Source organism: Lagopus muta, chromosome Z, assembly GCF_023343835.1.
Source record: "Lagopus muta isolate bLagMut1 chromosome Z, bLagMut1 primary, whole genome shotgun sequence".
Lineage (NCBI taxonomy): Eukaryota > Metazoa > Chordata > Aves > Galliformes > Phasianidae > Lagopus > Lagopus muta.
The window spans coordinates 9,399,700-9,410,416 of NC_064472.1; the positions used below are offsets into that span (position 1 = coordinate 9,399,700).

Here is a 10,717-nt window from a genome sequence, read left to right on the forward strand (position 1 = left end):
AGACACCAACCCCACTCCCGCTGTGTGCACCTTTCAACATTCTGCCTCAGTATGCGAGAGGCTGTTTGGTGCACTTTCTGGTGCCTCCTGGTGGGTGGCACATCCTTTATGCCCCATCTCTGCTGAACATGAGCATCTAAGCCCAACTCCTTTGCAAGCTTTGCAGAAGGTGTCTGAAAAACCACGTCCAGCTACCTTCACCAGAACACCCGATTTGGAAAAGCAGCCATGTTGGGTTTATTGACAAAGAACTGCAAGCAAACCCAAATGCTTCCTACCCAACAGCCGTCGCCCACAGGCTGGTCAGCGTCTCCTTCCCAACCACGCTAGAGACCCTGAGCTCTTCACGCCCTTCCAGCACCCACCCTCATGCCCCCCATTTGGGGCATACTCACTAAATAAAGAGGACACCATAGGCAGCCAAGACCAGTCCAGCTGTCCAACACACTGCCACGGCGCCACTGCCCACTCCGGCCCCCTTGTCGCAGATCTTGGTGGTGGGGGGCGGCATGAAAGAGGAAGTGCTGGTGCTCGTCGTCTCTGCAGGGAGGGAGAGTGGGTGGTGAGAGGAGCTGGGGCCCCCTAGGATGTTGCCCACAGGAGTAGGGCAGCATCCCATCCCCACACTGCCCAACCGTGCTACTCTAGGGCCAAGCTGGATGGAGAAGATGATGAGAATGGAGACAGTGTGGTCTATGGGACTTTCTGTTCTCTAACAGTAGACCCAGAGCGTTCCAGAGTGCCTGGCAATGAGTGTCTCCCAGTGCTTCCCAGCCACCCCACAGCTGGTGCCAGTCAGGGGAACCGGCGCAGGGCACGCTCCCATCCTTCTGGGAAGCCAAGGGCTGATAACGTGCATTTGGACACGGTCCCAGCTCTTTCCTAGAAACAGAGGCTTGTTAACTTGGGGGCTTTTATTTCTAACTGGCATCGCTCCGAGCCATTGCGCGGGGTTGGAGCTGTGGAGGAGAGGAAGAGCTGGAGATGGTGGGGGGCAGCACTCCAGCAAATAATCATAAATCCAGAGCCCTGTCGTGGCACTTGGAGCACTCCAGTGAGGAAGATGCCAGAGCTAGGTGTGCTGAGTCAGCACCTCCTGGGCCATTCCAACCAGGCAACAGGGCCACAGGCTCGTGAAGGCACGTGGTAAAGGGCTGTGCCCTCCTCTGCCACACAACCCCAGTGCTGGGGGTCTCCATGCCCCGGACCCCTGAGTGTAGGGTGTTTGTGCTGGGTGAGGGTCTCACCTGTGATCTGAACCTCCGTGGTGAGGTGCTTGGGCTCCTCCGTCCAGGGGGTGGCATGCACAGCCACGCTCCAGTCGCTCCACGTGCCGATGTCGTTGTCTTTGGCGGCCACCTGGATGATGTACTCCTTGCCAGCATAGGCATCTGTGATGGTGTGTGACGTGCCATCCGACAGCTCGACCTGCGGGCAGGTGGGGATCAGGCAGGGGGTGCTGGGGGTGGGAGGCAGCCAGAGGAGGAACTCCGGCAGCGAGAGGGAAGTCTTAAAGGCACAGGAGCTGGCTGTCCCCAAGCTGCAAAATGAGCCGGCGGGGAAGAAGACCGGCATGGACGAACAGGGAGCTATTCTTGAGGTTCCAGGAGAAAAAGAGAATCTACCTCCTGTGGAAGAAAGACAGGTGACTCCAAAAGAGTACAGAGAAGTTGTTAAGATGTATAGAGAGAAAGTCAGAAAGGCAAAAGCCCAGACTGAACTCAACCTGGCCGCTGGGGTAAAAAGGAACAAGAAAGCCTTTTACAAATACATCAGTGGTAAGAGGAGTACTAAGGAGAATCTTCATTCTTTACTGCATGAGGCTGGGAATGTGACCAGTGATGACAAGGAAAAGGCAGAGGTTCTGGATGCCTTCTTTACGTCTGTCTTTAAAGGTCACACCAGTTATCCTCAGGGTGCTCCACTCTCTGACCTGGTAGTCTCGGCTGGGGTGCAGACAGAACTCCCTGCAATTCGGGAGGACGCAGTCACAGACCTACTACTGCTGGACTGTCACAAGTCCATGGGGCCGGATGGGATTCACCCAGAGAGCTGAGGGAACTGGTGGAGGTGAAAGCCGAGCTGCTTGCCATGATCTATCAGCGCTCCTTGTTGACTGGTGAGGTCCCAGAAGGCTGGAGGCTTGCCAGTGTGATCCCATCTACAAGAAGGGTTGTAAGGAGGATCTGGGGAACTACAGGCCTGTTACCATGACCTGTGTGCCAGGGAAGGTGTCATGGTTTTATGATTTTTGGTTATCAGTATTCCACACGATAACATCATGTAATGCACTGGGGGTTTGACTGCTGATGCTCAAGTTCCAGGTGCCTGCCGGAGGAGAAGAACTACATTTCCCCAGGGGGCTTTGCAGTCAGCAAGGAGATATAACTCCTTGCAACGTCACCAGATGTTCTCTTCTTCACCTGCTCTTCTTCTCCTGTGCTTCTCCATCTGCTCTTCTCTGTCTGCTTTTCTTCATTGGCTCAACTGGACTGCACTTCTCACCTCAGCATTGTGGTGAGGCCTCTCCACCTTTCAGACACTCTCTCTCTCTCATTATATTTTGCCGATACCATATTTAGTAAATTAGTTTGTTTCACCTCAGATCGTTGCCGCTGTTCTCAATTATTTTGGGGTCCCCTGTTTCCCTTTTCCAGAGGTGCAGATCCGCGGATCCCTCCGCCCTGCTGGTCGCGGAACTGGGCCGAACCAGCCTGTAAACCACTGACATTCTTGGTGAAGGATGCGGGCAACAGCTGCTTTTTAGCTTTTTAGAACGAATCTCTCTGCTCTCGGAGAGCTTCATTGGGAAAGTTTCTGTTTCACCGGTACTCTCTGAAAACATGACCTTGAAAAGTCCAGGCGGACTGCCAGTATTCTAGGATATTTGTAAATTCTGAGCCTTGCTATCTTGCTTCTGTCAATACACAACAAAGCAAAACAAAACAAAAAAAAACCTTTCTCTTCTGAAACTGCCTTTCAAGGGACTGCATGCCACTGTTTCTTCTTTTTTAATGCTCAAAACATACTGGGCCTTAATTAAGTTCGCCACTTTGCTCTATGGAAGTATAGGTACATACAATCGATTGAGAACACTGGTGGAAATATGTACCTGGTATCTGTGTACAGAGTGGCATACAGTTCCAGAGGGAGCTGCTAATTTTACAGGACTGGGGATTTTTAAGCAGGTTTCCAGTCTCTCCTTTGAATCCTTTATGCAGTTTTTGAATGCTCACCTGATCGCATTGTTAATCTCCCTGAATGTACTGCTCATCATTTCACTCAGTATTAGTATTTATTATATTTTGAGAAAGTTCTCCCCAAAACCAGAGAATACTGAGTGGCAGGGAGTGTGGAGAGGCCCAGGAAAGACTTTAGACAGATGGAAATCTTCAGTGTCATGGAACTTTACTCCTAAACACCTGAAAGACCCCGAGAGCTTAAGCAGATATTTGAGACAGGAATGCTGTGGCTCAGGCAGATCTGAAGAGGCACAAATGATTTGGGGTCTGGCTGATGCTCATCGGACCTTATTCAATACTATCCTGGAGAGGGAGAGAGTTTGTGAAATTGAAAGGGAGAGTCTCAGGTAAACAGTACAAAATGAGCGAGAGAGTCTCCTGCTCCAGAGAAAAGACCTCCAGTCTGAGAGAGATGCCCTCCGAATTGAGACACTCCCTGCAATCCAAACTCGACAGTCTTCAATCTCAACAAGACACCCTCCAGTCTGAGCTAGATACTCTCATAATTGAACGAAACAGGCTCCAAGCTGAGCTGGAGGATGAAAGCATTGGAACTGACCAATCTGATCAACCACAGGAGGCACCACAGTTGATGTCAGTCGCCCCTGTAAGAAGATGGAAAATGAAATGAATCTTGACTCAGTTAGAAGAGAAGAAAGAGGAGGAAAGAGGTCCAGAGGAGTGGCTCTGTGATCCAGGAGAAGCGCCCCTGAGGGGCCCTCAGTAAGACCATGGTCACCAACACCTATGAGGGCAACAAGAAGTCCTGAAAGAGTAGGAGGTGAGCAAGATATTGTTACCATTGTTGATCATCTCTGAAAATGAATGAAATTCGAAGTCTGAGAAAAGACTTCTCACGTCACCCAAATGAGCCTATTGCCACTTGGTTACTTCGATGCTGGGACAATGGGACAAAACAGTGTGTGGCTAGATAGTAGAGAAGCTCGCCAACTGGGTGGCATTGCTAGGGACTCAGCCATTGACTTCAGGCTGAAGACAAAGGTCTTCAGGCTAAAGATCATTCTTAAACATATCTTGGATACAGTGCGCATAGTACATTAGTACATGCCAGAACCAGGCCTGTACCCTCTGGAAGCAGATGTTGTTAGCTGTAAAAGAAAGATACCCTTCAAAGATGATCTGATGCCTGAGAAAAAGTAATGGACTGATATGGAAGAAGGCATCCGTTATTTAACAGAATTATGCTGTGGTGGAAAGGCTACATAGCCCCCATTTCATTCCTAACGAGCCAGACCAAGAGCATGATCCTGAGAGAGCCAGGTGTACACCAAACATGTGGCGTACATTCACAAAGACTGCACCAGAGAGGTACGCCAGTACATTTGCAGCAACGTATGGCAGAAGGGAAAGAAGACCCCTTATAAATGAATCGGTTAATAAACTTCAAGACTTTGAGTTACATTTAAGCCCTCTACGAGCTTGTGTTTCAACCATTGCAAAAGTAGCTGAAAAGCTAGATGGAATGGAGAGCAAGAAGAGATAATAGACAAGCTATCAACCATGCCTGATGCTGATGAATCCATGGTGGTAACAGATACATCCAATGGGGACCAGAATTCCCAAAACAGCCTACTGGAAGGGCTGATCAACTTGATTTCCTCCCAGCTGGTGCCATCCAATATCTCAGCTATCAAAAGAAGATGTCCTGCTCGAGCAAGCAACAACAGTAAGATTACGTCACATTTTGCCTTGTGGCATTACCTATGTGACCATGGAGAAGATATGAAGAAGTGGCATAAACAACCTACTCCTGCACTTCAAGCACGGGTAAAAGAATTACAAGACAAATCAACCACCAAAGTGAACTTTTCCAAAAAGGTGACTGCTCCAGTTGCTGCAGACAACGGAGGTAACAAATAGAGGGACCCTGCCCCCAGCCAAGGGGGTAAAGTGATAATAGAGTATATTGGACTGTGGATTAGATGGTCAGGCACATCAGAATCATGGAAATATAAGGCCCTGGTGGATACTGGTGCACAGTGCACTCAAATGCCTTCGAGTCACCAAGGGACAAAATCAATTTATATTCATGGGGTGACTGGGGGCTCCCAAGAGCTGACTATATCGGAGTCCAAAATCAGCCTCACTGGTAAAGACTGGCAAAAGCACCCTATTGTGACTGGCCCAGGGGCTCCATGTATACTTGGTATTGATTACCTCAAAAGGGGATACTTTAAGGATCCCAAAGGGTATCGAGGGGCCTTTGGAATAGCTGCTGTAGACACAGAAGGTGTTAAGCAGCTGTCTGTTTTGCCTGACTTATCAAAAGATCCATCTGTTGTGGGGTTGCTACAAGTGAAAGAGCAACAGGTACCAATTGCTATAAAAACGGTGCACAGATGGCAGCACCGCACCAACAGGGATTCTTTGCTCCCCATTCAGAAGTTGTTTTGTCAACTAGAGAATCAGGGAGTGATTAGCAAGACTCACCTTCTAACAGCCCCATATGGCCAGTGCATAAAGCCCATGGAGAATGGAGGCTGACGGTGGACTACCATGGCCTGAATAAAGTCACACCCCCACTGAGTGCTGCTGTGCTGGACATGTTAGAACTCCATTATGAACTGGAGTCAAAAGCAGCCAAATGGTATGCCACCATTGATATTGCTAATGCCTTTTTCTCCATTCCTTTGGCCAAGGAATGTAGGCCACAGTTTGCTTTCACCTGGAGGGGCGTTCAGTATACCTGGAACTGTCTGCCCCAGGAGTGGATACATAGCCCAACCATTTGCCATGGGTTGATCCAAGCCGCACTGGAACAGGGATGTGCTCCTGAGCACTTACAGTACATTGATGACATCATTGTGTGGGGCAACACAGCAAAGGAATTCTTTGAGAAAGGAGAGCAAATAATCCAGATCCTTCTGCGTGCTGGTTTCGCTGGTTAAAGCAAAGCAAAGTGAAAGGACCTGCCCAGGAAATTCAATTCCTAGGAGTTAAGTGGCAAGATGGCTGTTGTCATATCCCAACAGATGTGATCGACAAAATCACTGCCATGTCTCCACCCACTAATAAGAAAGAGACACTCTACACTGCTGCTGGAGAGAAAGGTCCCACTTGGAGTGTGTGGCAAAGAGCCTCAGGAGAGACCCAAGGCCGACCCCTGGGATTTTGGAGTGGGGCGTACAGAGGGCTGAAGAGCGCTACACTCCAACTGAGGAGATCTTAGCTATGTATGAGGGGGTTCGGGCTGCTTCCGAAGTAACCGGTACTGAAACACAGATCCTTCTGGCACCTCAATTGCCAGTGCTGAACTGAATGTTCAAGGGAAAGAGTTCCTCCACCCACCATGCAACTGATGCCACTTGGAGTAAGTGGATTGCACTGATTACGCAGCGAGCGCAGATGGGGAACCTCAGCCATCCAGGGATCCTAGAGGTGGTCATGGACTGGCCTGAAGGCAAAAAGTTTGGAACACCACCAGCAGAAGAAGTATCACGTGCTAAAGAGGCCCCACCATACAATGAACTACCAGAAGATTAAAAGACAGATGCCCTGTTCACAGATGGATCGTGTCGTATTGTGGGGAAGCATCGCAGATGGAAATCTGCTGTGTGGAGCCCCACACGACAAGTTGCAGAGGCCACTGAAGGGAAAGGAGAATCAAACCAATTTGCAGAGGTAAAAGCTGCCTTAGATGTTCCTGAATGGGAGAGGTGGCCAATGCTCTATCTTTACACTGACTCATTGATGGCAGCAAATGCCTTATGGGGGTGGTTACACCAGGAACAAAATAACTGGCAAAGAATGGGTAAACCTATTTGGGCTGCTGAACTGTGGAAAGACATTGCTTCCTGAACAAAAAATATGGTTATAAAGGCGCATCACGTAGATGCCCATGTGCCCAAGAGTAGGGCTACTGAAGATCAGCAAAATAACCATCAGGTAGACCGAGCTGCCAAAATGGAGGTGGCTCAAATAGACCTAGATTGGCAGAACAAGGGTGAATTATTTCTAGCTCGATGGGCCCATGAGACCTCAGGCCATCAAGGAAGAGACGCGACATTTAAGTGAGCTAGAGACCAAGAGGTGGATTTAAGTCTGGATGCTATTGCACAAATCATTCATGACTGTGACACATTCACCACAATTAAACAAGCCAAGAGGATGAAACCTCTCTGGGAGGAAGGGTGATGGCAAAAGTTCAAATATGGGGAGGCATGGCAGGTTGATTATATCACCTTGCCACAATCTCGCAATGGTAAGCATTATGTGCTCACCATGGTGGAGGCAACCACTGGGTGGCTTGAAACATATGCAGTACCCCATGCTACCATCTGAAACACCACATTAGGTCTGGAGAGGCAAATCCTGTGGTGACATGGCACCCCAGAAAGAATTGAGTCTGATAATAGGACTCATTTCAAAAATTCACTTGTGGATACTTGGACCAGAGAACATGGCATCGAGTGGATTTATCATATCCCCTATCATGCAGGAGCCTCTGGTAATGCTACAACAGGTTGTTAAAAACCATGTTAAAAGCAATGGGTGGCAGAACATTTGAGCACTGGCAGAAGTATTTGGCAGAAGCTACCTGGCTGGTCAACACCAGAGGATCAGATAAATATATTGAACAGGAAAGCTCTTCTAGGTGGTGGAATCTCTGTTTCGCCCCGAATCACGGGGGGTTCATTCTGCTCCCCAATCCAGACTTCCAGGCCAGGGGATAGAGAATCCCCAGAATAACTCATCTGACTTTTAAAGATAGATGTAAAGAAGGCATCAAAAACTTCAGCCTCTTCCTCATTCTCAGCTGTCATGTTTTCCCCAACGCATCCAGTAAAGGATGGAGATTTTCCTTAGCCCTCCTCCTACCGTTAATGGATCTGTAAAAAAGTTTTTTTGCTCTCTTTAGCCCCAGTTCAAGCTGAGCTGGCCAAGCTGAGTTCAAGCTGGGCTCTTGCCTTTCTAATTTTATCTCTCCCCACATTTCTTAACAACTTTTTCCCAGAGCCTCAGGAGAGGTTCCCCATTCATCCTTTTAGGCGGAGGCTCTTTCCTTACTAGGCCAGCTGACTGTCACAGCCCTTGCTTCAATCTTTGTACGGAGCAACTGACAGCAGCACAGTGGCTCCTCTGGCTGAGCTGGGAGGCCGTTGCACGCACTGAGGCAGAAGGTACGGTTGCTGCAGACACACCACCATTACAGGGTCCCTCACTGCAGGGGCTAGCGATCTCTCCTTGCTCTACCCGCAATCTCTCCTCACTAGGACCATTGCAACACAGACACCAATACGGGGGATGGTGCAAAATGGCGTTTATTGAAATTCAACAGTATCTCATATACCCTCCAGAGTCCACTTGTCAGAACCTTATTGGTGGGTATCAGTTCAGGCTGCCCAACACCAGTCCTACCACTGGCCCTGCATTGTTACATTGTTCCATGGCAGCCATCTCCAGGTGGTGTCCATCTTCTTGTTCCTTATCATCATCCTTCAGCTCCTTCTTCCTCTCTTAGTTTCTTCCTCAAGGCCAATGGACGCACTGTTCCAAGCACCTACCAAAATGCTGAATAACTTCCATATGTGCTTATCATGGGACAGTCCAACTGCCCACACCGTGACAGCCCGAATCCCCGGTTAGTCGCCTAATAACAAACCCAACATTTCCCCCTCTCCATGCCCTAAGATATCTACAACCGTCACAACACGCATCCCCGCATAACGCCTACGTTTCAGAGAAATGCTTTGTTTCTATCAACCCTTATGTCCTTGTTTATTCCCATACAAACTGTGAGTATACATCGCATCATAATGCAAGTGATAACAAACAATATGGCTAAAACTATTAAAGCAACAAACAACTGCTTAAGCCAAGCAAGACTGGGTGGCCAGCTTGTTAATGCCCTCCATACTTCTGCAAATCCAAATGATGTGTTGTCTTCTGACACCTGATGCAACACTTTTGTATGTTTCCATATTGCTTCCAAATCCGTTTCCACCTTTTGGGATTCATCAATACAAACACAACAACTTTGATTAATAACCATACACACCCCTCCTTCTTTGGCCATTAACAGATCCAATGCCATCCTATTCTGTAGGACTACCTGACTTAATGAGGAAACTTCCCTTTGGATAGACACCAAGGCATTCATAGTGTCATTCTCAATAGCTTCCAGGGTAGCTGAGATATTCACAATTGCCTTTTCTAACTCGCTTACTCCTAAGTTTGGACAGAACCATCTAACAAAACTATGAAGATCAGTGGGTCTAACCACGAGGGGGTTGTTTACTCTTTTTATACGTTTCCAAGGAGATCGCAAGAGACCTGCAAGGACCCATTATGTATCCATGCTTGTGGTACCAAATACCCCACTGTACGTGGACCAGCCCAATTCTGCGGCAACGCCTTACAGGCCCAACCATCCCCACATAACCACCAATACCCAAAGGGCAACTTGCACGGCTTAGCCATACTTTCCTGCTGTGTGAAGGCCGTTCCCATTCCCACAACCCCCAAAAAGTTTTGATTTGTGGACCACTCACTAGTTGCGTCTTCTCTGGGGTCACACTTCTTGCCTTGCTTCCAACGAGATGTCTCGCTCGTGCCTGTCACCATTCCAGAGTTCCCATAGTCCCAACTACAACCCATGGCGTTTATTGAAATTCAACAGTATCTCATATACCCTCCAGAGTCCACTTGTCAGAACCTTATTGGTGGGTATCAGTTCAGGCTGCCCAACACCAGTCCTACCACTGGCCCTGCATTGTTACATTGTTCCATGGCAGCCATCTCCAGGTGGTGTCCATCTTCTTGTTCCTTATCTTCGTCCTTCAGCTCCATCTTCCTCTCTTAGTTTCTTCCTCAAGGCCAATGGACGCACTGTTCCAAGCACCTACCAAAATGCTGAATAACTTCCATATGTGCTTATCATGGGACAGTCCAACTGCCCACACCGTGACAGCCCGAATCCCCGGTTAGTCGCCTAATAACAAACCCAACACACAGTCCCAAGGGCTGGGGCAGCAGCAGGCGTTGTGGCAGGAACCAGAGCTACCTCAGGGACTTTGGACATCCTGCTGCTACTTGTTGGGGACGTGGGCCACTGCCCAAGGCTGCCAGTTTTTCCCAGCTGTCTTCTTCGGTGCTTCCCATAAAGAAGGCAAGGAACCAAGGTGGCTTCCCCTGAGTTCTACGCCATGGGCTGGGACACAGCCCATTGCCCATTGCCGTGGACGCCGTTGATCTTATGGCCCACCCACGCCCTGCGCCCTCTCTCCCCATGTCGGCTGCACGGCAACCTGCTGCCCACACAGGTGCGCGGGGGAAGCTCGGGCTGATCCCCGGGATCGGCCCTGTCCTGCTGAGCACCCGGCTCGCACGCACGTCCCGCTGCAACTTCACAGACACAGCAACCACCACAGGATGACTAGAATGGGGATTTAATGGGACTGTACGTGCCAGCTGCCTGTTCCCCGGTGCTGTTACATTCTTCCATGTGTGGGCTG

The 10,717-nt window shown here is 49.2% G+C and overlaps 1 protein-coding gene across 1 annotated transcript; it reads right to left on the reverse strand.

Moving 5' to 3' along the window:
- Positions 1-380: 380 nt before the first annotated feature.
- On the reverse strand, positions 381-1,575 carry LOC125687009 (ciliary neurotrophic factor receptor subunit alpha-like). The gene is made up of 2 exons (XM_048931722.1): positions 1,248-1,575; positions 381-540 (listed from the first exon to the last, which is right to left on the reverse strand). Exons 1-2 carry the CDS (start codon positions 1,573-1,575, stop codon positions 395-397), a joined length of 474 nt encoding a protein of 157 aa, XP_048787679.1. The 3' UTR covers positions 381-394.
- Between the last annotated feature and the right edge of the window lie 9,142 nt (positions 1,576-10,717).

Bases quoted from the DNA above. Each gene is read 5' to 3' on its own strand.
- LOC125687009 (XM_048931722.1), bottom strand. From the start codon at position 1,575: ATGCCGGTCTTCTTCCCCGCCGGCTCATTTTGCAGCTTGGGGACAGCC. The intron at 541-1,247 runs GTGAGACCCTCA...CCCTCCCTGCAG, and splicing joins CACGGAGGTTCAGATCACAG to AGACGACGAGCACCAGCACT.